At 41.9% G+C, this 27,877-nt stretch overlaps 1 protein-coding gene across 3 annotated transcripts; it reads left to right on the top strand.

Moving 5' to 3' along the window:
- The first annotated feature begins 109 nt into the window (after window positions 1–109).
- On the top strand, window positions 110–26,565 carry Nrros (negative regulator of reactive oxygen species). Of its 3 annotated transcripts, none has more exons than XM_047565593.1 (3): window positions 110–346; window positions 20,894–21,014; window positions 24,140–26,565. In XM_047565593.1, exons 1-3 carry the CDS (start codon window positions 258–260, stop codon window positions 26,108–26,110), a joined length of 2,181 nt encoding a protein of 726 aa, XP_047421549.1. In that variant the 5' UTR covers window positions 110–257; the 3' UTR covers window positions 26,111–26,565. The 3 variants fall into 3 exon arrangements, with proteins under 3 accessions (XP_047421549.1, XP_047421551.1, XP_047421552.1); XM_047565595.1 differs by having other exon boundaries at window positions 110–602; XM_047565596.1 differs by having other exon boundaries at window positions 111–293.
- The last annotated feature ends 1,312 nt before the right edge of the window (window positions 26,566–27,877 follow it).

The raw sequence follows: 27,877 nt of genomic DNA, 5'->3' as shown, positions 1-27,877 counted from the left end.
CACCCCACCAGTATTGCAAGGGGCGCTGCCTGCCGCCCTCTCCCATCCCCCGCACCCCCCGCGCGCAGCAGTTCCCTCTAAGATGCCGGGTATGTGTGAGCCTGAGTGCTGAATCGCTGAGCTGCTCGCTCTCCATGTGACTTCAGTTTCCGTCCGTTCCTTCCGCAAGTGCTAAAATAATCTGATGCCCCAGAGAGAGGAGGCAGCCCAGCGCCGCGTTTGGCTGCTCTGGAGGAGGAGGCCGGGCCCGGGAGACGATGCGCCCCGCGGCGCCGCCTGGGCCTGGGGGAGCCGTGAGTATTTCCTGCACCCGGGACCTCCCGGCCCGCAGCCACCGCCCTACTAGGTGGGCGAGCTCGGGTCAACTCGGGCGGTGGGAGGTCAGCGTCCGTGGTCCACTGCTGGGGGCTGACCGGGAAGCTGTGGCTGGCTGCTCTTGGCCTCTATGGAGGGTTTGGAGGTTACAGCTCTGGGTGTAGGTGGAAATGCCTCCCTCAGGAGCACTTGGAGCTGAAAGACGTGATGTGGTGTGATGAAAACAACCAGGGCTTCAGAACCAGACGTGGTTTTGATTCCTGGCTCTGCAGGGAGAATGTGAGCAGGTCAGTGAGCATTTATGAACCTCAGTTTTCTCATCTACCTAATGGGAATGATAATACTCCTTCGCTGGGGTAGGTGACTGGATGTAATGAGACTACTCTGTGAACACTCAGAATCCGCCAGGTGCGGGGCTGGGGAGATACTCAGTTGGTAGAGTGCTTGCTTTGCAAGCACGAGGCCCTGGGTTCAATCCCCAGCACTGCAAAAAAAAAAAAAAAAAAAAAAAAAAAAAAAAAGAATCCGTCGGGTGCTTGGATCTCCTTTCCCGTACCACAACATACTTGAGAATCACCATTATCATTGATAAATATTCGGTGACTCATTTACAGGAACACATATTTACTGATGTCTTCCAAGTGCCAGGATGTGTGTTCACCTTCCTGGGGATGCAGCTGAGAAGACCCACAGAGCTCCTTCCCGCGCCCCTCCACAGAGCTTTTGTCCTGGGGCGGTTCTTAGGATTCTGTTACTTGGACTCTTTTACTAGTGTCAGAGGAATACTAGAACACAGGCTCTTCTGATCCTTTGTCCGGTGCTCTTCGGTAGCCCTCATGGCCTCTGCCTGTGGGCTGGATTCTAGGATTCAACATATGTCCCCAAGTGTCAGCAGCAGTGCTGTGCTCAGAATGGGTTGTGAGCTCCACCTCAGGCCTGTGAGAAGGCAAACACGTGGGGGATCCATTAATCTGGCTGGGATTGAGAAGGCAGAGGCAGGCTTCTGCCCACTACCCGCAAGTGTGTTTCCAGGTGGAGCAAGGGGACCTCCCTGGAGATTTCCTCCATGATGGGCACAGTCTATTTAAAGAGTTTGGATGGTAGAAACATCCAGAGCCTCTGGGGCTGGCTCTCCACGATTTCCTGTGCCCCTTTTACCTCCTGACTGGGGGGCACAGACTGTTTCCTCTGTTGTCTAGTTGCTGGCCTCTATAGACAGAGACATTTCTTTATCTCACCCCCCATAAGTTTGTACACTCGAGCTCTTAGAGGAGATTGTAGAATCGTGGGACCACGCCTGCCTTTAGGTTAAAAACAAAGACCTTCACAGAGGTGCTTTCATCTAATAGGTGCCCTCATGGGAGCATCAGGAACACCCAGGTAAACTCCATCCCCCACCGACTTTAAGCCCTCATCAGAGTCGGAATATCCCAAACAGCCGGCAGGCACCCAGTGTCTGTTCTGAGGTCTGTGTGAGGAAGACACTGGCCTCTTTCTCTGGTCTTCTAGACTCCTGCAGAAGAACCACACTAGCACTGATTACACCCTCATCTGAGCTTGTCCCCACCACAGAGCTGAAACTAGGCTCCTGTGGAGGGTCAGTGTGCCTCATACCATGCCCAGAGCCAGACTGTAGCCATGTAAGTTAGGAGAGGGTGGCTTCTCACAACTGAGAAGTACTGTTTCTCAGGAGCTGCTTGTCTGCCCTGTAGTTCCAGGACCTGTGCTCACGTGTGCTCATTAATGTGTCATCCGGACAAATATTTATAATTCTTTTTTTGCCTTTGGTAGAACTTCTATATTATACTAATTCCCTACCCCCACCCCCCAGCATTCTTCTCATCTCAGTTGTTGAACAAATGTCATGTGCTCAATTTGTGGAGGAGGTGGCATTCTGGGATGAGATAGGTGGTATTTTTTGTTTTTTGTTTTTGGTACTGGAAATTGAACCCAGGGGCACTTAACCACTGAGACCATTCCCAGCCCTTTTTATATTATATTTAGAGACAGGGTTTCACTGAGTTGCTTAGGACCTCTGTAAGTTGCTGAAGCTGGCTTTGAACTCCCAATCCTCCTGCCTCAGCCTCCTGAGCCACTGGGATTAAGGCGTGTGCCACTGTGCCTGGCAGGTGATGATTTTTGAAAGCTCAGAGAGGCAAGGAGAAGGAAAAAGAACATTGGTGCTTGGATCTTATAGTCTCATACAACTCTATACTTCAATTCAGGGGTCTATTAGATAAGATTTAAAACTTTTTATTTTCTTACTGCAGATCAAACCCAGGTCCTCACACATACTAGGCAAGTGCTTTACTATAGAGCTATACCGCAGCCCTGGAATATTTTATTGTATTTGTTTTATTTATTTTCAGTGCTAGGGCTCAGGCCCAGGGCCTCACATGTGCTACGCAAACCCTCTACCACTGTGCTGTATCAGTGAGCTACATCCTCAGCTTCAGATAAGATTCTTCTAGTTACAAATGACAAAAACTCAACTCAAACTGGATTCAGAAAAAAAAAAAAAGAGGATTTATGTTTCATGCAACTGTAAAGTTTTTAGGTAATTGCTTTAGGCATAGGTGGATCCAGGTGCTCAAAAACATTGCCAGAAATCCGTCTGTGTTCCTCCTTCAACTTTACTTTCTTTCCCCTGTGTAGCTTCATTATCAGGCAGGTCTTGGAGGTGGTGGCACAAATGGCCACCTATGACTCCAAATTAATCCCCACCAGTTTGGCATGTGAAGCAAGAAGAGAAGGCCTGCCCCCATTAGTTCTAGCAGTTATCCTTGGATCGATTCCCATGAGCTCAGCTTCTGTGATGTGCCCCTCAGTGCAGGTAGAGAAATAGGATGCTGTAATAGGTCCAGCCTTATTCAAAGGCCCCTCCCTGGAGCCAGGAATTGGGATCAGATCAAATAAATTACTTCTTAAGAAAGAAGCGAGCCAGGCAAGGTGGCACCCACCTGTAATCCCAGCAACTCAGAAGGCTGAGGCAGGATCACAAGTCCAAAGCAACTCAGTGAGGCCCTAGGTAACTTAGGGAGACCCTGTCTCAAAATAAAAAGGGCTGGGGATGTGGCTCAGGGGTTAAGTGCCCTGGGTTTATTCTGTGGTACAAGAAAAAAAGGAAGAAAAAAAAAAAAAAAAAAAAAGAAGGGGATTCGTTGCTCAGCAATGAAATAAACTCAACAATACTGAATTGTACACTTAAAAATGGTTAAGATGGGGCTGGCATTGTGGCTCAGCGGTAGAGTGTTCACCTAGCACATGTGAGGCACTGGGTTCAATCCTCAGCACCATATATAAATAAAATAAAGGTATTGTGTGCACCTACAACTAAAAATAATTTTTTAAAAAATGGTTAAGATGATAATTTTATGTTATGCATTTTTTACCATAATTAAATTAAAAAAAAAAAAAAAAGAAAGGAAAGTGGTGGTTTCCCCAAAGGGGAATTGAGGAATTGTTACCATAGAGAGGAGAAACAAATGTGAGTAGGCAAAACCAACTGATTTCCAGAGCAGTCGAGTCAGGTGCTGAGACCAAAACCACGTGTCTTTTTCTCACTTTAATGCACGAATGACTTCAGACTTAATGTAGGGAATAAAGGAGGAAGTAGAACTCTGCCATGGTTCTTACCAATGAGATGGGCATACGGCTGCTGTCAGTGATGGGCAAAACTTGGCCACAAAGCCTTGTGAGGTCATGGGGACTCCCCTCTTCCAACCCCAACCCCAAAAGTCACCACAAGCAGGTACTGTGCTGTGTGCTTATGCCCCAAGCAACTTTCTACTGCCACTTCCAAGAAAGATAAGAATTGGTTCTCTTCGGGAGATAGCACTCGGGGCTTTGTATTTTCACCCTGACTCTTCTCAAGTAGGCCCTGAGCATCTGTTGCAGCCCAAGTCTCTCCTGCTTTTCCAGCATCAGATGACAAGGCTGAGCTCTCCTTCAATCTTTAGGTTCAGGGGTCAGTGGGTCCTTATTTGCCTGACCCTGAGCCACTTCCTTCAGCTTCAGTCAAGTTAATGGTGTCCCTAAGACCTCCTCATGGCGCTCCCCCAATGGTCTCTCTCTTCATCTGGGTCATTGGCCCTTTCTCAGGTCCTTAAATTGAAACTTCCATTTTAGCTAATAATCCTGGCCTCTTATTTCCTTGTAAATTCCCAGTGTCTTCTAGGCGGTCTAGCTCCTTTTGCAGCACCTCTAACAGACCTCTGTCCTACCTTACCCCCACAGAAGACCATGGCCCTGTGACACATGCAGGGCTGCTATTCGGAATATCCAAGACAATAGGGCATCAATCAGAATGGATGCTGTCATCAGAAGCAAGGTCCTGGGGGATCAGCTGCTACCTCCTTGGTTGCTGGATCATGGTTAGGGGCCCTGGAAGTTCCAAGGGGGGCCAGGCGTCTGGGGTGGTGGCTCATGGGGTAGCTATTTACTAGCAAATACATATCTGCGTACCCCAGCTGAACATTTGTAGGACACATACCTCCCAGATAGGTGAATATCCACCTCCTACTTGGGTCTGAACTCACATCTGAGTTTATGTATATTCTGTGTGATTTGAACTTTGACCTTTTGAGTCTTGGATTTCTTATTTGTAAAATGGAAATAATAAGCAGGGACTGGAACAGGATACAGTTATACCTGTGTTCGAATAGAGCAGCATTATTCACAATAGCCAAAAGGTGGAAACGACCCAAAAGTTCCATCAGCTGATGGCTGGATAAAGGAAATGTCTATACCGCCTTCAGCTTTACAAAGGGATAAAGTTCTGGAACGTGCTGAACATAGATGAACCTTGAAAACATGTTAAGTGAAATAAGTCACACAGAAGGGCACATATTACATGATTCCACTTATGTAAGAACTTGGAATTGGCAAATATATAGAGAAAGAAAGAATAGTGGTTACCAGGGCCGGGGATAGGGACAATAGGGAGTTTCCATTTGATAAACAGAGTTTCAGTTTGGGATGATGGAAGGTTCTGGAGATGGATGGTGGTGACTGTTGCACAACAATGTGAGTGTAAATGCCACTGAACTGAACCTCAAAAGAGTTAAAATGGTGACTGCTACGTGTATTTTCCCACAATAAAAAAGTGGAAATAATGCTATTCCCTACAGCAAATATTAAATGGGACAAAGGTCTGTAGAAAGACTTCGCATCTTCAAGTGTCATTATTGTTGACTACTAGCATTAAGTTTTAACCCAATTCTCTTGGCCGTATCCAAGAATTCCCCCCAAATCATTATTATTTTATTTATTTATTTAAAAAATGTTTTTAGTTGTAGATGGACACAATAACTTTATTTATTTATTTTTACATGGTGCTAAGGATGGAACCCAGTGCCTCACATGTGCTAAGCAAGTGCTCTACCACTGAGCCACAAACCCAGCCCTCATTATTATTTTTTATGGAAAGAATTTTTTTAAAAACATCATATTCCCACTCCTCTGTGAATTCAAATAAATTCTACAGGGGGGCAAAAATCAGCCTTAGAACAGGTTGCCAGTGTAACTTGAGGAATTTTGAAAAGGACAAAATTAACTTCCATATCATCCTGAAAGAATACCATGAATAACCATGGTATTATTTTTCATCATTACATGTAAAGTAGGTCATTAAAGGGCAGTGCAGGGCTGGGATTGTGGCTCAGTGGAAGAGCACTTGCCTAGCATGTGTGAGGCACTGGGTTCGATCCTCAGCACCACATATAAATAAAAATAAAGGTCCATTGACAACTAAAAAATAGTAAAAAAAAAAAAAAAAAAAAAAAAAAAAAAAAAAAAAAGGCAGTGCATTGACTGGTGCAGTGTTACTTGCTTGTAATCCCAACAATTTGGGAGACTGAGGCAGAAGGATTGCTAGTTTGAGGCCAGCCTCAGCAACTTTGCAAAACTCTGTCTCAAAAATAAAAAATAGAAAGGACTGGGGATGTTGCTCAGTGGTAGAGCACCCCTGGGTTCAATTCCCCACTACTGTAAAATATGTACATAAATACATAAAAAAGAGGAGTGCAGTGGTGTATTGAAGAGGATATCAGTACTCTTCACTTCACTGGGAGCTGCTTTCCTCCTAATTTTGACTGAGAACACTAAGGCAGTGGTTCAGTCCTTTTTTTTGTTAGCACAGAAACATCTGTCCTCATCCAAAGTAAAACAAAGTAAACAGCTGCCTTTGCAATTTTAGGATGCTCTCAATTAAATTGATCCAAAATACTGAAAAAGTAGGAACATTTTTTAAAAGTTAAATCATTTGATATATATTCTGAAGTACTAAAGGGGAAGTGTCCTATTGACTGCTATCTATTTTGAAATGCATCAAAAATAAGGTAAGGGCTGGGGAGATAGCTCAGTTGGTAGAGTGCTTGCCTTGTAAGCACAAGGCCCTGGGTTCAATCCCCAGCACCACAAAAAAAAAAAAAAAAAAAAAAAGGTAAATTGAAGGATGGATATAAGAACAAATAGTTGGATAGATATATGATAAAGCAATTATAATAAAATGTTCAGAGTAGAATCTAGGTGGTGGATATACCAGTGATCACTGTCAATTTTTTTCCAATTTGGCTATATGTTAAAACTTTTTGTAATAAAACATTGGGTACAAATTACTAATAATACATAGTATCTGCTCACATTCTTTTTTATCAACAAATAAATAATTAAAAAATAAAAAAATACTTCTGTAGAAACTATAACTACTTATAATATACTATCATATCATATGGATAATTGGATTATCACTCAGCTGAACTTTTAGGCTATGATAAGGATTGATACATGCAGTGGGCCTTCAAGGATGAACAGGAGTTTGGTAGGTAAAGAAGACCAGAGAAAGGGTCTTTCCCACGGAGGAAGGAGCACATGAAAAGTGTGATTTCGTCAAGAATACCAAGTATCCTAGAGTGGCTGAGTCTTGTGGTATTGAGGTTGGGTTGATGCAGAACTCAGAGGCCTGAGTTTGAATTGCAGCTGTAACATTCTCCAGGTATATGACCACACCTCTGTGAGCTTCAGTCTACCATGTATACAACAGGGATAACATTTACCTGCTAGGATTTCATGAGGATTATTATATGTAAAGTACCTGGCATAGAATTTATTCCATGGTAAATACTCAATAAAAATGAACTATTATAGTTCAGAGCCTGGGAGGAATCTGAGAGCCCTTCTGCACACCTTGAATACTATCCTATTGTGCAGGTCCATGTCAGGAATCTGTATCAGCCACTCCTCAGTTGCAGAAGATCTTGCAAAAAATTTTCACCCATGGTGCTTTTCTGAAAGGAAACCAAGCTGGGGGGTGGGTATATTTTCATTCTCATTCCACTCCAGGCAATTAGCCTTAGTTGTTGCTATGATTCCTGCCCAGTGCCTCACAGACTCTGGGTGGTCTCCCCTCCACTGCATGTCCTGAGTCTACACTGCAGCTCACATAGACATGACATAGTGCAGGTACTTTGTCTTATTTCTTTCAACACTAATTCCCTGTTTGCAAGGAAACTATAGGAAATGTCTGCCTTAAGGAGGTGGAAAGGGGTACTTCTGCAGGCCTTGGAGAATTGTTGGGCATCCTCAGCCTTCTGCACTTGAAATGAAGCCTGCAGCATCCCTTTATATTGCAAAGCTTTTCCACACTTTCTCTCATTTAGTCTTGACACAACCCTTGAAGGTCAGTGAGGCAATTAATATTATCACCCATGGGTACCACTGGAGTGAAAGAGCCACACTGGTCCAGATCTCTTGCTCCCATCTGGAGTCCCTTCCTGTGCACAGATTTCACCTGCTTCCTCTTATTGAGAAGGATAGTGGTAGGTCCTCACTGTTTCAGAAATGACCAGAGGTTATAAACCTGTGATACTTAAAGGGTTGAACCTATCTGTAAAGATTATGTGGGTCCCTCCTACACAAAGATGACACTGGAACCTACTCCCAGCCACACCAGACATACAAGATAAAGGTGTTATCTCCCCGTGGGGGCAGATTTGCATTTTCTAAGATCTGTGACCAGATGCAGCCTGTGGCCATGGAATAGGAGAGAGTGAACTGGCCCCTTTTGGTTATGATGGGCTGGCCCTGACCACATAGGGAAGCCAGTTGACTCATCTGTGGCCCTGAGGGAATGAAGTTTGAGCAGGTAGTGCTCAGTGTGAAGCTTTCCACACTGAAGTTGCAATAGGAAAAGTCCAAGGGAAGAACAGCTGCAGTGGCCTAAAACCTTCGTCCAGGTAGAGCTGAGCCTGAGCCACTTCCAGACAAAACCTCTCTCACAAGCCAGGGCAGAGTCCTGGCTGACCAGGAGTGCACTGCTTAGGGTGGGACCCCTGACCAGTGCTTGGAAACCATTGCAGGGCATCCCCCAAGCACCTTGTCCATTATCATTGCATTGCTCTGGCCTGAGTGTACTTACCTCCAAAATGGTGGACTAGTCCTTTTCAGAACTGCTATAGTTCTTCTCAAAAGGATGGTCAGTTAAGAAATTTGAATGAAAGTGCATTTGCCAGAAGGGTCACATGCAACAGAACTGTCCTTTCTGAGGACCACATTTCAAGGAGCATTCCAACAAATTCAAATGATACAGCTCCTCACTTGTTCAGACTTAAAGAGGAATCCAAGCCCCCGAGGCCAGTGTGATGGGCCCCCAGTAGTCCAATCAGCTGCTTCCAAGGTAGTATCTCCCACTGTGGGTAAGTGCAAGCACAGGCAGGTTGACAACCTGCAGGGATACTGTAATAATGGCAAAGATTATTTTTGAACATTGAATAAAAACTTGTCCTAATACTACAGCAACCTGCAGCACAGGCAATATTATTCCCATTTTACTGGGGGAGGAAATTGAGGCCCAAGGTCAGAGGCAGGCTTTGAACTTGTTCCATCTGTCCCTTTAGCCTGGTTCTTCCTTCTCCCTTGACAGCTGATTTTCCAGGGACCAAACTGATAACATACAACCCCAAATCTAAATCCCCTTCACCCAGAAAAGGAAAAGTGATGCCCATAATAAAACTTTTCCTAATCGTTTGTCAATGTTACTTTTTCCCACTAACTCTAAACAAAATCATTTTGAGCACACTCACAATAATTTTAATTCTAAGTATCTATAAGAAATTATCTGTTTCAGTGAAATTTATTAGGCTCTGATTATGATGCATATTTTAGTTTTTAAGTTGTAACAGATTTATTCTATTCCTTTAAAACTTCTCTTAAGTCAGTAATTGAAGTTGATTGTTGGAAAATTAGAAAATACAAAGAAGCCAAAGATACAGATGTAGAAAAAGCAAATAGTGTACAATTCTCCCGTGTTAAGATTCTAATGTGTCCCTTCAAGAATTTTCTTGAAAATACAGATACATGCATATTTAAAAAAATCTTGGAGTTATATTTTGTTTGTACTTTCTTTTTTTCCTAATACTATTTTATTAATGTTTTTCCAGGTCAGACAGATACATATCTACTGAAATTTTTTCCTTGCTTCACACCAATCCTGTCATATAGTTGCATCATAGTGTATTTAACCACTCTTTCCATTGTTGGATTGTTGGACTTTTGACTTTTGCTGATTTCCACTTATTAACATTTATTTTTGGTAGTAGGGATTGAACCCAGGGGTGCTCAACCACTGAGCCACATCCCCAGCCCTGTTTATATTTTATTTAGAGACTTAGTTTCTTAGGGCCTAAGTTGCTGAGGCTGGCTTTGAGCTCATGATCCTTCTGCCTCAGACTCCCAAGCCACTGGGATTACAGGCGTGCACCACCATGCCTGACTTTTCTAACATCTTGAGACAGGATCTTGCTTAGTTGCCCAGGCTAGTCTGTATTTCATGATCCTCCTGCCTTGGCCTCCCAAGTAGCTGGGATTGCAGGCATGTGGCACTGCTCCCAATATCAACTTTTTTATTATTACTATTGATGTTGCAGTGAATATTCCTTTAAAATATTTTACATGCTTTTAATTCCTTAGGATAAGTTCCTAGAAATGGAATTATTGAATCACAAAGAATTCATGCTATCAAGTCTTCGATAAATTGTGCCAAATTGTCTTTCAGAAAAGGTGGGCCAGTTTACTCTTCTACTTGCAGGGCATGAGACAATTCTTAAGAGAAAAAAACTCAAAAACCACTGTATTACCTACATTTTAACAATTCATTATTAAGAGAAAGTCAGAGAAATGAATCACAAGATTTGAATTCAGATGTCACAATTCTAAATGCTCTGTTGCCTTAATGCTCAATTATAAGTTCTTTTTTTAATGTACCCAACATTTGAATATTGGCTATTTGTAAAACATAGAAATGCATTGATTTACAAGAGTATACAAGTTGTTCTTTTATTTATTTTACATGAAATTCCAAAATCAGATAAAAAAAATTGAATTTAAAAGTACACATGGACGTTTCTCCAAAGATACAGAGGTCAGTAAATATATTTAAAGATTCCTAATATCTTTAGTCATTAGGGAAATGGAAATAAAAACACAATACATCCTACTTCATACTCACTAAGATGACAATAATTAAAAATGACAGGTGATAATAGCTGGAAAGGATGTAGAGAAATTAAGAACCCTCTTATACTATTGATTGAGTATAAAACAGCAGCCACTTTGGAAGAATCTGGTAGTGCCTTAAAAAGTTAAAAGGGACTGTATAAAAAAGGATGACTTTATGACTTTTGCTGGTAAGTGGATGAGTCTGGAGACTATTAAGCTAAGCGAAATCAGCCAATTCAAAAAACCAAAGGTTGAAAGTTCTCTCTCATAAATGGATGCTAACACACAACAAGCGGGGTGGAGTAGGTAGAAGTTCAGTAGATTAGACAAAGGGGAATGAAGGGAAGGAAGGGGTATAGAACTAGGAAAGACAGTGGAATGAATCTGACTTAACTTTCTTATGTACATATATGAATATCCTACAGCAAATCTCTACATCATGTACAACCACAAGACTGGGATCCTAATTAGAATAAGATGTTCTCCATTTTTGTATAAATATGTCAAAATATATTCTATTTTTACGTATAACTTAAAAGAACAACAACAACAAAAGTTAAATAGGGCTGAGATTGTGGTTCAGTGGGTTCATCCCTAGCTCCTTAAAACAAAACAAAACAAACAAAAAACAATTCCAATAATTCTGCTTCTTGTTATATACGCAAGAGAATTGAAAGCATGCCTACACACAAACTTGTACATGAATATTCATAGTAGTAGTATACATAATAGCCAAAAAGTGGAAACAACCCAAATATCCATCAACTGGTAAATGAATGCATAAACAAAATGTGGTATATTAGTACAATGGAATTTTAATGGTATTTAAAAAGAAATGAAGTACTGATATTTGCTACAACATAGATTAACTTTGAATGCATTATGCTAAGTGAGAGAAGCCAGAAATAAAAGGCCACGTATCGTTTGATTCTGTTTATATAAAATGTCTTGAATAGGCAGATCCCTATCAGAAGGTACACTAGTAATTTCCAGGGCATGGGGGAAAGTTGGAAATGGGGAGTGACTGCTAATAATATGGGCTTTCTTTTGGGGGCAATGCAAACGCTCTGGGATTGCATGGTATCAATGGTTGCTCAATATTGTGAATAAACTAAATTGTACATTTTTAAAGAGTGAATTTTATGGTATATGCATTGTATCTCAAATTTTCCACATTTTTTATTGGCGCATTATAGTTGTACATAATGATGGGATTTGTTGTTACATATTCATACATGCTTGCAATGTAACCGGTCTAATTTGGCCAATATCACTCCCCAGTACTTTCCCCCTCCCTTCTCTCCTTCCACCCCTTGGTCTCTTTCCTCTGCTGATCTCCCTTTGATTTCCACGAGATCTGCCCTCACAATTCTTTTCCTTTTTCCTTTCTAACTTTTGCATATGAGAGAAAACATACATCCCGTTATTTTCTGAGTTTGTTTTATTTTGCTTATTTTTGGTCTATAGTTCCATCCATTTTCCTGATAATGACAGAATTTCATTTTTCTTTATGGCTGAATAAATGCAATTTATTTTTTAAAAAGCCCATATTGTGGCTTATTTTTAGGGAATAGGACCATATGGTATTTTTTAAAAGTTTTAAACATCTTAGATTTAATAGTTAATTGTCAAAGTAATTCTAATCTCACTTATCAAAAATTGAATAGTTGTAATATTAAAATTTCAGCCAAAATGTCTCTCTGGCTTTCTTCCTTCCTCTGTTCCTCTTTTTTGTCTTTTCTTTGCCAGGTTATGTTTTAAGCAGTACATATATTTTCCTGGTGTAAGTATATAGCCAAGCAAAAATATCGCAAATAAATTTAGTTTTACAAACAGATTTGTGTGTGTGATGGGATCTTGCTTAAGTTGCCCAGCCTGGCCTCGAACTTGCAGTCCTTCTGCTTCAGTCTCCTGAATAGCTGGGATTACTGGCTTGTGCCACCACTCTGGCCCACAGATTTTTTTTTTTTAACATTATGATGTATTATTACTCAAAACAGGCCATTTTTCATGTGTTGCATAAATCTTATTAGTATTAGAAAGGATTTTTCAAAAACAGTTTGTACTTTTATGAGTTAATTTTGGGGAACTTACATTTTTAAATGAAATTTCCCAAACTTACAGAAAAGTTGCAAGAAAAAAGAACCCAGACTCTTCATCCAGATTTAACAATTATTAACATTTTGTGTGTCACTCTTGCTCTTTCTCTCTATAAATATAGATATTTTAATGAATATTTTCTAAGGACAGTTTTTTGTATAACCACAGTACAATGATCAAGCCTGAAAAGTTAACATTGATATAACACTATTTTATTTCATCCACAGTTTGTATTCAAAGTTGACCCAGTAAAATATTCAAAATTGAATTTTGAAAACATTCAAAAGTGCCCAGTGATGCCTCTACAGTAATTTGAGGATTTGGTTGAGGTATCTCCTGGTTTCTCCACTGTAAAGTTGCATTTTTGCCTTTGTAAAATTAACAAGTAACTAGTAGGGAAATACTTTAAAATTACATTAATATCTTGTTTCTCAATAATTTTTCACCCTCTGGCTTTAACATGTCTGGGTGATTCTTATCTGTAGGATGCACTTTGAAAAATGCAGCCCTAGATACAGATTTTAGACAATTTCTTTAAATGTTCAGGTGGCATCATAAATCTCTCATGTACTTCTTTGGAATTCTTATGTACAGATTTGTACTTTGCACTTAGGTTTATTAACCCATTTTGTCCCATCATCTCAGATGTGGAGCACCTACAAAAACTCAAATTGAGCAACAAATATACCATTATGGTAACTTTGAAATAAAATATTATATTTTTGAAGTTTTATTCTTTTGAGAAAATAGGTGACTGGTTAGAGTATTTAAAAATATTTTTAAATTCATTGTGAAAATGGCATACACTGTACTGCAAAGTTACTTTTTCTAAATGTTCAACTGAACAAAAAAATTGCATACATAACTGATACATGATATAAGGAATGCATCCATGGAAGTATTTTCTAGAACTAGGTTATTATTTTATTTCAAGGAATGTACTGTACTTCAAATTATCAATGTTAAAAAGTAACTACCCTAAAAATAGGACTCTGTGACGATGTATACTGCACTGCACTGCTGCCTTACAAACTCTAACGTGTTGCTACTCCTGGTCCTTTGTTGCCTAGTTGTGACCAATGTTTTCATACTCCAAAGAAGATATTAGAGATATTCTGAATGCTTGAGAAAATTATGTTGTCCCAGTGTCCTATTTATAGGAGCTGTATATTATGATTTCAAACCCATTTGAATGCACCTGTGTTGATTTTGTTGAACTATTCACAGAGTTGAAAACTTGGGACTTAATGGGTTAAAAAGCCCAAATTCTGTTTTAGTTCAACTCTTTTTGTTTTCGAGATGCCATATTTGAGCCAGATCTTGAGGATAGGGATAGAGAGGTGGTTATCAAGAGAAAATATAATACTTGTAAATGGACTTGGCCTTGGAAAGAGCCTTGAGGCACCAAGAGGCAACCTGAGAGCTGGCTCTTTCCACACTCTCTCGTCAGCTTGGTCAGTCTTTCTGTCACTCTTTCTACTCCAACTTCTCTGTCCTCTGTTGACTGTTTTATTCTTCTCTATTCATGTGCCTTGTTATCTACCTGGAAGCATCTGCTTCCCCATGGCAAGATCTCTAAAGAATTCATCTCTACCTACTCCCTCTGTGCCTTTTAGCTTCAATTTCTACTGCTAATGACCCTCATCTTTGCACCAGACTCATTCAGAGGATGCTGCTGGCATGTAACAGTTTACCACTCATGTTCAGGTGCTTCCCCAAGATTCTGGCAGCTTGGTGAGGAGCCATGTACAGTCAGGTGATTCTCCTGAGGGCTGCTTCTCCAGAGGGACCCTGGGTGTGCAATCCACCTGGACAGTGGAAGTTATGTTAGTGCATCAACTGTATGTCCTGATTGTAGATCAGGAAATTTCTCTAGTACCTCAGTGCTCCTCAAAGGTACAAGAAATCACTTGGAGCTGGGTTTGGTGGTGTATACCTGTCCTTCCAGCTATTCAGGAGGCTGAAGCAGGAGGATCACATGGCTAGCTTGGGCAAACTAGCATAGACCATGACTCAAAAACTAAAAAGATCTGGGCATGATGTAACTCAGTGGTAGAGCGACCCTGGGTCCTCAGTACCCCATCCCAAATAAATAAATAAATAAACAAACAAATAAATAAATAAATAAATAAATAAATAAATCTGGAAGTTCTAGTTTGAATGCCAAAATATTAGAACTTTTAGAATATCTTTAAGATTATGTGTGTGTTCATTTTTAACTTAACAAATGTTTACTGAGCCTTTTCCTGACAATATTGAAAAGGTCTAATAAAAATACCTGGAAATTTTGGGATAAAAGGCTACCATAATTTTGTCTCCCCCTTTAGGAACTCCAACAACAACAACAAAAACTTTATTTTGAAAAATTTCAGATGTGCGGAAAAGTTAAAACACAGTGCTAAATTGACCAGTTAGTATTTTGCTTTAACTTTCTCTATTGAGCTATTTTAAAATAACCTACACAAATTATAGACACCATGAAATTTCACCCTAAATGATTCAGCATGCATTTCCTAGGAAGAAGGGCACTTTTTTTTTTTTAAGACACAAACAGGACATTATTATTAGAAAAATAGCAATAATCTGATAATATCATCTGTACATGATACCTTCTGAGAATACTTCATTTAATATATATTCATCCACCCCAACTGTCCCAAATTTTTTCTTTGGATATTTTTTTAAAGTCCAAGATCCACCCTAGATTCATGAATTGCACGTGGCTATTGGGCTTCTAGTTACTTGTAATTGAGAACAGACATTGCCTCCCTTTCTCCTCCCAGCCTTTCTTTGTTTTTCAAGACTGATTTTTTTGAGAATGCAAGTCAGCTGTCTTGTAGGCCATCATACAGTCTGGATCTGTTGGAGGTGTCCTCCTGACTAGATTCAGGGCATGCGTTTGTGGCAAGGGGGCTGCCAGCATGCAGTTTCCAGCATACCACACTGGGAGGCTGGGCTCTGAGGGGGGTCTCACTATGGGCAATGCTAAGTTTGAATGTTTCATGAAGGTTGAAGTCACCCTAATTTTCTGCCAAGAGTCAAAGGGACCAAAGCAACTTGTCTGATGCTTTCAGATGCTTCTTGGTAATAGGAATCATTTGAAGTGGTCACAGACTGAAAAGTTTTTGTCTTTATTCTCTCTGGGCTGTGACCAGCTGCCCTTCCCTTTCTCCCAAGATGCCCGGTGGGATTTGCTCCTTACTTTCAAACAAAGGCAGACCTGATTTTTTGTGGAGCCCTCCGTCTCGTCTCATACAGTAGTTACACCTTTTTTGTATTCATGGGTGTTACTGTTACACATTTATGACACACTTTCCTGCCCACCCTGCTTCTGAAATTCCCTCCCCAAAACCAACCTGTAAATACTTGTCCCTGGGCTGGGGAGATAGCTCAGTTGATAGTGTGCTTGCCTTGCAAGCACAAGGCCCTGGGTTTGATCCCCAGCACCGCAAAAAAAAAAAAAAAAAAAAAAAATACTTGTCCCTAATATAAATACCTTGAGAGCCGCCCCCTTTCTCTTTAAAGCTTTTTCAGCTTATTATGTTGAGGAGAAAATTATCAATTATGTGGTAATATATGTATAACACTTGCTGAGAACTCCTAGGGCAAAGAGGTTACAGTTCTACCCTGGCAGCAGCTGCTATAGTATTAGCAGTTGGGGGTTGGGGAGGAGGAGGGGAAGCAGTCCTCTGCACCTGGGAAACCGTCATGGGATTTTCCAGTAAGATAGGGAACCCAAGCTGTTTCTCTTGAACTCTTTGCAGTGCTATGACTGAAAAAACTTTCATAGTCTAGAAGAGTGCTTCTCAACCTGAATGGTTACTGTTTGAAAGTCTTCTATTTCTTTCTTTTTTTTTTTTTTTTTTTAATTTTTAAAGAATGCATTTTGATTTATTGTACACAAATGGGGTACAACTTTTCATTTCTGTGGTTGTACACAACGTAGATTCACACCATTCGGGTAATCATACATATTATACATAGGGTAATACTGTCTGTCTCATTCTACTATCTTTCCTTCCCCCACCCCCTCCCTCCCCATTTTCCTCTACACCATCCAAAGTTCCTTCATTCTTCTCTTCCCACCCCCCCCCATACCTCCCTCATTATGTATCATCATCTTTTTTATTTAGCACTGCTTCAAGGCCATTCTCACTTATATTATTGAATCAGCCAGGGTCCAATCAGGAAACAGAAATCATCCAGATTATTTAAAACAGAGGAAATTTAATTCAGGAAACTATCAATACATGACAGAAGAGTCTGAGAAGCCAAACATGTAATAGACGGTCAACCCAGAGATTAGCAATTTAGGAAGCTTTGACCTGCCCTTGGTAGGTGAAGGAAAGAAGGAAGTGATGGTTCCAGAGTGTGAGGGTCACCAGGAGAAGCTCACAGATCTCTCTGTTCAAGACAGAAAGAGAAATACCTTAGATTCTTTGCTTGTCCTGCCTTCTAGCCACCAAGCAGTGCTTCCCTTTGACCAAACCTGCTGGAGGCCGCTGACAGCAGGGTTTGGGAAGCAGGGCCTTCAGAAGCCAGTCCCCGACCATATGGAGCAGAGCAGGGGAAGGGGAAGGCATGGCTCTGAGGACAAAGATCTCTCCAACGGCACAGTCACCTGCCCCTGGGATTAATCTTGTTCTGGATTATTATTGTATAATTTTTAAGCCAATCTTCCCATATACCTTTTATGCACTTAGTTGATGTAATGATACAGTGACCCTTCCAACTGAATTATTCACTTTTTTCTTCTGCTTTGTGTAGCTGTCGAATTATCTTGGCGATTATGCACAGGAGTAGCAACACCAGCTCATTGGTGTTTGGAACTCATAAATACTAATTGTATTGTTAATTACCTTCACAGTTAATGAAGCACTTTCACATACATTATACTATGTGATTCTCATAAAACTTTTTGAATTGTTAATATTATTCCCAATTTCCAGGAGCATTATTTGAGTCTTGGAGACTTCACATAAATAGCTCAAGGACAAACAGCAGGTACCTGAGTCAGAATTTAAATTCTGGTCTCTCAGGTTTCAAACTCCATAATCATCCCTTGATATTCTGATGCTTCATTCTAGAAGCTGCCAAGGGAACATAATAAGACCTTTTCTGTGCTGGCTGGCTGAGTTTAGGAAGAAGGAGAAGATAAGTTTTAAATTTGAAAAATACTTGTTGACCTAGAAATTAAATTACCTTCCTGGGTGCAAGTGACACCAGGACTATCTCCATTCTGGTCTGAAGAGTTATGTTGTCCCTGAAGAACTACACTCTTGCCCTGTACACATCTCGATTCAGATTTTCAATACACAGGGCTGGCTCTTCTGGAGAGATCAGACCCAGCAGCACGTACCAGCCCAAGTCTTATAGGAGATGGAGAAGAAGGGGATATGTCTATAGTTCCCATCTCTCCTCAATAAACAGGACATCCAATGAAATTTGAAAGTCAGATAAACAAGTTTTTAGTATAAGTACACATCTGACATTCAAATGGTATATTGGCATTTGCTAAATCTGGCAATCATCTTAAGGTGGGATGTGATCCCAAGGTTTCAGGGGTGTATGTGTGCACGTGGGAGGATATTGAGGACAGGAGGCCATATGGCTCTGCATTTGCCATCTGTGCCCTGTGCAGGCCATGAGGTAATTATTCCTGCACAGGTGCAGAAGCAGAAATAGGGTCTGGAAGGGGCTCCCCAGTGTCCAGCATGAATTCTAAACTGGAGATTCTGTGCAATGTAAGGAGAAGTAACCTGGTCTGAAGTCAAGCCAGGTTGATTCAGCTGATTTCTCTTAGGGTTTCTGTTAGTCTTTTTTCACTGGTGGATATTCAAATCTAATCAGGAAGTTAAAATTAGCCTTCGAGATGGGTTAACTTATTTGAAGAAAGGAAAAGAGGAAGGGGCCAAAGGTGGCCTAGATGTGTCAGCAGAAAGGGCTGTGGATGGCATGTAATAGGTAGGGAAATTTGCATTAGCCCTGGTGCTGCTGGCCCAGGAAGAGACAAGGGCTCATCTGCAGTCCTTCCCAAGGGTGACAAGGAGGGACTGGAGCAGATGAAATTCTGGGTCAGGCACTTGCCTCCCATCTTGAGGAATGTCAAGCTGGGAGGGAATGCCACCAACTGTCAACTCTGGAAGGTAGTCAATGCAATATACAAGGAAAGAAATTACCCAGTTACTCATCCTGGAGCTCTGAGAGGACTCCTGGGGGATGCCCTCAGCCCCTGTCACTCAGTCAATCTAGAACCTTGTATAGCCCACTATTATCTCTGGCCTATTCTATTATCTTTGTAAAAATATCATGGTTGATGGTGGATGATATAATACATTCCCTTTATGGTTCCTCTAAGTTCTAAAATTCTTCCGATTTTAGTTCTGGGGATATATATTTTAGTTCTGGGGATTGAAACCAGGGGATTTTACCACTGAGTCATATCCCTAGCCCTTTTCACTTTTTATTTAGAGAAAGGGTCTCACTAAGTTGCTAAAGCAGGCCTCAAATTTGCAATCCTCCTATCTCAGTCTCCCAAATCTTTGGGATTACAGGCCTGTGCCACTACCCCTAGCTTGGTATATGTATAATGCTAAGCCCTCTCATGACTGCTGTTCTGTGCACTAGCCAGGCAAGAGGGCTGATAACCATACTTCATTATGTAATCTTTATAACATCTGAAGATTGCTCATTGTTTTAGTCAACTTTTTTGCTATTGCAACTAAAAGACCTGATGAGCCCAATTGTAAAGGAAGAAAAATTCATTTAGGGCTCATAGCCTTAGTCCTCAAGCTCCATTACTCCAGGATTGAGGTGAAGCAGAACATCTTGGTGGAAATGTGTGGCAGAGGGAAGCAGAGAGAGAGACTCCACTCACCAGATACAAATATATACCCACGCCCCAATTCCCACCTCCTCCAGCCACACCTACCACTTCAGTTACCACTCAGTTAATCCTTATCTGGGGATTAATTCACTGATTGGGGTAAGACTCTTACAACCCAATCATTTCTCCTCTGAACCATCTTACGTTGTCTTACACATGAGCTTTTGGGGGACACCACATCTAAATCATAACACTCATTCGTTTTCCCATCAAGTTTTTTCCCCTTGCAGGTAAAATATCAAAATCCTTTATTCAAAGGACTGTATTCAAATGAGGTGACCATTGAGATCCACACTTTTCTAAAAGCCTCAGTCAGTGGTCTTAAACTGACAAACCTCCTGCCTGAGACTTCTGTGTCACTGGGATTATACGTGTGTGCATCCATGCCTGCCTGACTCATATATTGCATTTATAAAATGCTACTAGAATGGCTTTAAAGTTTTCTGAGAATAAAAATGCTAATTATATAAAATAATGTATGAGTTAATTAGTTCAAATTAGTCATTTCACCTGTATGATACTTTAAAACATCGTGATATATATGGTAAATATATCAAAATTTGTCACTGTAATCAATGAATAAATGACAAAAACTAAAAACATTTAAAAAAATGCCTCAGTCAGCAAGATAATTAGAAACTCAATTATAGAGCCTGAGGCTACAAATAGTATTTCAATCCCAGTTTACCCTTCATTGGTTCTTTTATTCATTCAGCACATATTTCTTGGTTCCTGCCATGCCTCAGGCAGAGTTAGGGTGGAAATCTCCAGTAGAATTACAAAGCTTGGGAAATACTGGGTGACACCTGATTAAGTCCTTTGCTTCTTCAGTGCTGGACTCTTCAGAGTTTCAGAGTTCAGCCACTTGGTAGCATCAAATGGTAGAGGCAAAGTGAAAATGAGTTGTTGAGGGTTTCAGTGAAAGGTTGAAAGTGTTGGTTAAATTGAGGTATTTGAATAATCTGTGGGTTTCCACCTCCATGTAGCTGTGGGCCTCTAAGACCAGACAGAACTGGGAACTGGCTCCTTCTACGCAGCGTAGAGCACCCTTGTGGAATGTCCTTGCCTTACATGTTGCTTCTTTCCTTCTGTCCACAGTGCTGCCCTTGAGATGGAGTTGCTGCCCCTTTGGCTCTGCCTGGGTTTTCATTTCTTGACCATGAAATGGAAGAATGGAAGTGGGATGGTCACAGTAGCTTCCCAAGGGGGCTGCAAGTTGGTGAGTTTCCCTCTTGGACTTGTCTGTTCCTCCTCTCTTGACCTGCCTCACCCAGTGCCATATGTAGCAGCTCTTTAACTGAAGGTTTTCAAGATAATGCCTCGGAAAGGCTGGCAGTCCCTGCCATCTTTCTCATACCAGGCACTGCCAGAATGGTTTACATGTCTTAGCTTATTTAATTATCACAACTAGTGTTATGGTATTATTGATTGGTATTATTATTACTTCTCTATTTTACAGATAGGGGAGCTATGGCACAAAGTGGCCCCAGTGTCACCAGCTAATCAGTGGTGGGGGTGGGATTTAAACATGGTGTCAAAGCCAGACGTGGTTGCACACGCTTGTAATCCCAGCAGCTTGGGAGGCCATGGCAAGAGGATTATGAGTTCAAAGTCAGCCTCAGCAACTGAGCGAGGCCTAAACAACTTAGTGAGACTCTTTCTCTAAATAAAATAGGCTGGGGATGTGGCTCAGTGGTTAAGCACCCTTGGATTTGATCCCTGGTACCAAAACCAAAACACAAAACAGAAAACCTGATTGGTCTGGCTCATAACCCCTGTACCATACTGGAGTATACTCTAGCCTCATGGTTAGAGGTCACTGCTAGTGGTTCACAATCATGACAGCTGGAGTTTCAAAGAACAAAGCATGAATCCTTTAGCCACTTTTCAGGGTTCAGGCTAGACTCTTAGGAACTCAGCTGCCAGGGAGCTCAAATAGTAGACCTCCCATGACTCTTAGAATTTGAGGACTGTTTGCAAGTCCAGGCACCCTCCATTGCTCCTCATTACACTGGCCTTTGATGTTAAAATGAACTGGACATGGTAAGGATTTCTGGGGTTCTGGTGAACATGTGTTCCTTTGCAGTGCTTTAGTGGGTCCACAGAGAATTGCAAATTTCTTGACTACAGCAATTGTGGTAGGACAGGACCTCACAGCTTGAGGAAAGCCCCTAACCACAGTACTCTTCAGAGACTCCCCATGGAGCCAGGAGACCAATGTTTACTCAAATATAGAAATACACCTTGTCTCTGGAGGGGGATATTCACTTCTGTAAAAATGCAAGTTCTCCCCCAAATTAATCCATAATGGTAATGAAATACCAGTCAAAAGTCCAAAGACTTTTTAGGGAGAGTGGAGCTGTGGAAGGAACCTAACAAATCCATCCTAATATCCATCTGGAAATTTAAAAACAACTCAAATGTTCAATAATGGGGGTTTAATTAATTAGATCAAACAATTATTACTAATGTTAGGCATAATAAGTGTGTTTTACATAAGTAATCACACTTAATCCTAAAATATATATAATTTCCACTTTGCATGCAGGGTAGTGGAGGCCTCTTGTTTAGGTAACTATCCCAAGGTCACCCATCTGATAAAAAGCAGAGTCAAGAACTGGGGTGTAACTCAGTGGTAGAACACATACTTAGCTTATGTGAGGCCCTGTGTTCTATCCTTAGTACCAAAATACAAACAAACAAACAAGAGAATTAGAACCCAGATGAAGTGATCTTTGAACTCCTGTTCTTGATCACTGTGCTATTCAGTGTACTAATATAGTTCCTAAAAAGCACGTAATCAAATTTATTTTTTACTGCCAAAGCAATATGTCTATCATGTATTATTGGGAATGGAGTAGATTACTGAACATCTTGTAGAATTTGTTTTCATTTTTCTTTTATAAAAAGGTAGGTAGTATTTTTAGAAAAAAGTCAGAAGGGGATGTAACAAAAGGTTAGTGTGTGTTTGTAGGAAAGTCTGAGATTACTGAAGAGTTTAGTTTTCTATATTTCAATGCAGCATCGATTTTGAATTATCAGAGGATGTTGTTTTTAAAATCAGATAAAGAACTTGAGGTTCAGCCAGGCATGGTGGCACATGCCTGTTATCCCAGTGACTCAGGAGGCTGAGGCAGGAGGATAGCAAGTTCAAGGCTAGCCTCTGCCACTTAGCAAGACCCTCATCAACTTAATAAGACCCTGTCTCAAAATAAAAAATAGAAGGACTGGGAATGAAGCTCAGTGGTAAAGTGCCCCTGGGTTCAATCCCCAGTACCAAAAAATATAAATGAAATAAAATAACTTGAGATTCTAAGAGATTTGTTCCTTGCTCAGGGTCCAGAGCTAAGAATTAGCAGAGCCAAGGTTCTGGCTTGAGTATTAGCTCTTATAACTTGGACTTCCTCTCCTCAGGACTCTTCTCCCCTGTTCCTCTTGCCCTCAGGGATTGGGCCCACAATTTTAGCCAATCATTGGTCTTATTTAACTGACCAATCTATAAAAAGGAATAACATTGCTTTACTAACTTACCATTTAAAACTTTTTTCACTGACACCTAACTCACATCTTATGACTGATTGTTTTTGCCAATTTTATAAAATATCCAGTTGAGTTAAAGAAGCCTGGTCCATGTGATTTCTGCTGAGACCAAGGTGGCTCCATCCTTTCTGCTTCCTTAAAGTGCACAATCAGTAGACCTGCTCTAATACTTATTGATACAGGTATAGGATAACTTCCCCAGGCAAAAATATTCTGAGTGATGCGAAGGTGCCACGGTGCAACTGGTTATTTGACAGTGGTTCTGTAGATACCCAGCTGTTATGTCACAGTGGTAACAATGCAGTAGGAACCATGTACCCTGCACTGACTATGTGCCTGGCACCGTGCTAAGCTCCTCACTAACAGCCACTTTAATCTTACAACAACCCTTCAAACTAGGTACCATTTTTAATCTTCATTTTGCAGAAGAAATAACAGACTTAAGGTTAAATTATTACCCCAAGGTCACACAGGACACAAATGATGGAGTTCAAATCCAAGTAGAGACCTGATCCTCAATCCTCAGAGTTAAAACCAAACTTCAAGTACAGTTGTCACTTCTCAGCACCTGATGTCAGATCTTCTCTGACACCCTGTGTTTTACATGAGGTCTGGAACTCAGCTCCCAGCTGACTATTTTAAAGTATGAAGATAGAGATTATTTTCCTATCCCATTTCAAAAACTCAGATTCCAGAGTCATTCCCAGTGGTTGCAGGGACAGTTTGATAAATGAACCAAGTTTCTGTGCATAAATCTGTACTTTAGAGGTGTCTTTCCCACTGACCCCTATGTTTTGGACCTAGGTGGGTGGAGTTGCTGACTGCAGAGGGCAGAACCTTGCTTCAGTGCCCAGCAGCCTCCCACCCCACTCACAGACACTCATCCTGGATGCCAACCCTCTCAAGACCCTGTGGAATCATTCCCTCCAGCCTTATCCTCTCCTGGAGAGCCTCAGCCTGCACAGTTGCCACCTGGGACTCATCGGCCTTGACGCCTTCCAGGAGCAAGGCCACCTGCACAGTCTGGCTCTGGCTGACAATTGCCTCTCTGAGAACTACAAGGAGACAGCAGCTGCTCTCCACACCCTGCCAGATTTGCGGAGGCTTGATTTGTCAGGAAACTCCTTAACAGAAGACATGGCAGCTCTCATGCTCCAGAACCTCTCCTCACTGGAGGCTGTGTCCCTGGCAAGGAACACCCTGATGAGGCTTGATGACTGTGTCTTTGAGGGCCTGGAGCACCTCAGGGAACTGGATTTGCAGAGGAACTATATCTTTGAGATTGAGGGTGGTGCTTTTGATGGCTTGACTGAGCTTAGACGCCTCAACTTGGCCTACAACAACCTCCCCTGTGTTGTGGACTTTGGCCTCACACAGCTGCAGTTTCTCAACATCAGCTACAATGTCCTGGAGTGGTTCCTAGCAGCCAAGGAGGAGGCTGCCTTTGAGCTGGAAATGCTGGACCTGTCTCACAACCAACTGCTGTTTTTCCCTCTCCTACCCCAGTGCAGTAAGTTGCACACTCTCCTGCTACAGGACAACAACATGGGCTTCTACAGGGACTTGTACAACACCTCATCGCCACAGGAGATGGTGGCCCAGTTCCTCCTTGTGGATGGCAACGTGACCAATATCACCACTGTCAGCCTCTGGGAAGAGTTTGCCTCCAGTGACCTGGCAGCTCTTCACTTCCTGGACATGAGCCAGAACCAGTTCCAGTACCTCCCAGATGGCTTCCTGAAGAAAATGCCTTCCCTCTCCCACCTGAACCTCAACCAGAACTGCCTGATGATGCTCCACATCCGGGAGCATGAGCCCCCAGCAGCACTCACAGAACTGGATCTGAGTCACAACCAGCTCTCAGAGCTGCACTTGGCTCCAGGGCTCACCAGCTGTCTGAGGAGCCTCCGCTTGTTCAACCTGAGCTCCAACCAGCTCCAGGGTGTCCCCACTGACCTTTTTGCCAATGCCAGTAACATCACTACAATTGACATGAGCCACAATCAGATCTTACTTTGTCCCCAGCCAGCTCCCATAGATAGGGCAGGGCCTCCCAGCTGTGTGGATTTCCGAAATATGGCATCTTTAAGGAGCCTCTCTCTGGAGGGCTGTGGGCTGGGAGCATTACAAGACTGCCCATTTCAAGGAACCTCCCTTACTCACTTAGACCTATCCGGCAACTGGGGGATTCTGAATGGGAGCATTGCCCCTCTCCAGGATATTGCTCCCACCTTACAGGTCCTATCTCTCAGGAATGTGGGCCTCAATTCTGGCTTCGCAGAATTGGACTTTTCTGGATTTGGGAATCTGAGGGACTTGGATCTGTCAGGAAATTCCTTGACTAGCTTCCCGAGGTTCAGGAGCAGTCTGCCCCTGCAGACCCTGGATCTCCGCAGAAACTCTCTCACTGCCCTTCCTCAGAGGGCTGTGTCTGAACAGCTCCTGAGGAGTCTGCAGACCATCTACCTCAGTCAGAATCCATATGACTGCTGTGGAGTGGAGGGATGGGGGGCCCTGCAGCACCTAAAGTCCGTCGCCGACTTGGCCATGGTCACTTGCAACCTCTCCTCCAAGGTCATTCGCGTGCTGGAGCTGCAGGGCGGCATGCCTCAGGACTGCAAGTGGGAGCGGGTAGACATGGGCCTGCTCTACCTTGTGCTTATTCTCCCCAGCTGCCTCACCCTATTGGTGGCCTGCACTGTGATCTTCCTCACTTTTAAGAAGCCTTTGCTTCAGGTAATCAAGAGTCGCTGCCACTGGTCCTCCATATACTGACCTGGTTACATGCCAGGTTAGAAATTTGGTCTGTATGACTTTTTCTGATAGATTTTGAGATCTGCTGCAGAGGTCAGGCATGGTGGGTGCATGCCTTTAATTCCAGTGGCTTGGGAGGCTGAGGCAGGAGGATTGAGAGTTCAAAGCCAGCCTCAGCAATTTAGGAGGCCCTAAGCCCTCTAAATAAAATAGAAAAAGGGTTGGGGATGTGGCTCAGTGATTAAGTGCCCCTGGGTTCAGTTCCTGAAAGATCTGCTGCAGAGGCCAAGTCTGATGAGTTGAGGTTTAAATTAAAATTTTAAATGTCTCCATCCTTTAATCCCCTCAAGTCCTTTCTCTACCCTTATAATTCATCCTCATCATCCAGATAAAATATTTATTAAGTGACATACTATGAAAATAAAAGACAATATATCTCAAATATTTTTAAATAAAACACAGTTTGTCTTCTTTTCTTTTTATAATGTTCTTTTGTGTGTTTTCCCATAGATTGTTTTTTTCAGTTCCTTTCCCTTGGTGACAGCCAGGGAGGTAAAAGGGTGGCAATCCAGGGATACCCTATAGCAAGCACACCTCTGAGAGCATGTCCTAGGGATTCAGCAAGGACATAATTTCCCTCCAGGCATAGCTGGAGGGTTTGGCATGAGAGAAGTCTTACCCCTGCAGTGAGAAAGGCTTGTGGTCTGGATTCACATCTAGTCTCTGGCAGATGACATGACCCTTCCGTGGAAAAGCTAAGAGAACAACAACTGGGCCTGGAATTTCTCCATTCAGTAAACTGAGCACTAGGCATAGTCTCTGTTCTGAGGGAAAGTTAAGAGAAATGCGGAAAGGATGAAGTGTGCTAATTATGGGCCACTTTTACTCTTCAAGAAGATCATGAATCACTTCTTAACCAGTGTTCAGCATCTGTACTCACGAAAATCCTCACATCCTCTCTCCATCCATTCCTTCAAAGAATGACAAACCAGTCCTGAGCTCCTCTCTAGGAAAATATAATAAAGACACAGCCCCTGTCCTTTTGGAAGTTGAGAATTTACATTGTCTTTGAACTTTTTATCTCCACTTATTAAATCTTAAAGGGGTTTAATTGCCGTGGAGAAGAAAGGGACTGAGAGAGAATAGAAATCCTAAGAACTGATTTCTACTACCATGCAGACTAAATGTCAGCAGAAATCAAAGAGAAAAAAACCCTACTTTAACTGGCAGAAACTTCCCAAGAGAAGTTTACTCTCCTAGGTAATTTCATTCTGTAGTACCAGTGGCAACCCTTAGATAGCATTAGCTTTTGCCCTTACAGTAACCCCATATTTCCTGTCAACATCTCCATCCTGTAGTGGCCCCACCCAGTGCCGTGGATGTTCCTCAGGTTGCCTTTGTCCAGTCCTTCTTGGCAAGCTCCATCAGTCAATGCCCACAAGATCAGACTTTCCTGATTTCCTCCTACTATGAACAAAGCCCTTTCCCTGGGGTCCTGCTATTTCCCAAAGGGGCAACTAGCTTCTTAGAAAAGTGAATCTATCTGTGACTGATCTTGAGTTAATATGTCACCCTTTGTATCAGTCAGTGTTCCCAGTTTCTTTGCAAATGAAGATGATCCTGTCTGATTTAAGTAGCATGGAAATTTAGTAAAAGGATGCTGGGAAACTCCAGTCTCTCTGGAAAAGCTGAGGATGAGATTCAGAAATGGTTAGGGATAGGGGATGCTATATAGCAGTTGGAATCTCAGCCCACGGCTATACCAGAACCAATAATTGTGAGAACATG

The sequence above is a fragment of the Sciurus carolinensis genome, chromosome 9 (genome assembly GCF_902686445.1).
Source record: "Sciurus carolinensis chromosome 9, mSciCar1.2, whole genome shotgun sequence".
Lineage (NCBI taxonomy): Eukaryota > Metazoa > Chordata > Mammalia > Rodentia > Sciuridae > Sciurus > Sciurus carolinensis.
Note: the sequence above shows the minus strand (reverse complement) of the source record. Positions and strands in the feature narration are given on the sequence as shown.

Bases quoted from the DNA above. Each gene is read 5' to 3' on its own strand.
- Nrros (XM_047565593.1), top strand. From the start codon at position 258: ATGCGCCCCGCGGCGCCGCCTGGGCCTGGGGGAGCCGTGAGTATTTCC. The intron at 347-20,893 runs GTGGGCGAGCTC...TTCTGTCCACAG, and splicing joins CGCAGCCACCGCCCTACTAG to TGCTGCCCTTGAGATGGAGT. The intron at 21,015-24,139 runs GTGAGTTTCCCT...TTTTGGACCTAG, and splicing joins CCCAAGGGGGCTGCAAGTTG to GTGGGTGGAGTTGCTGACTG.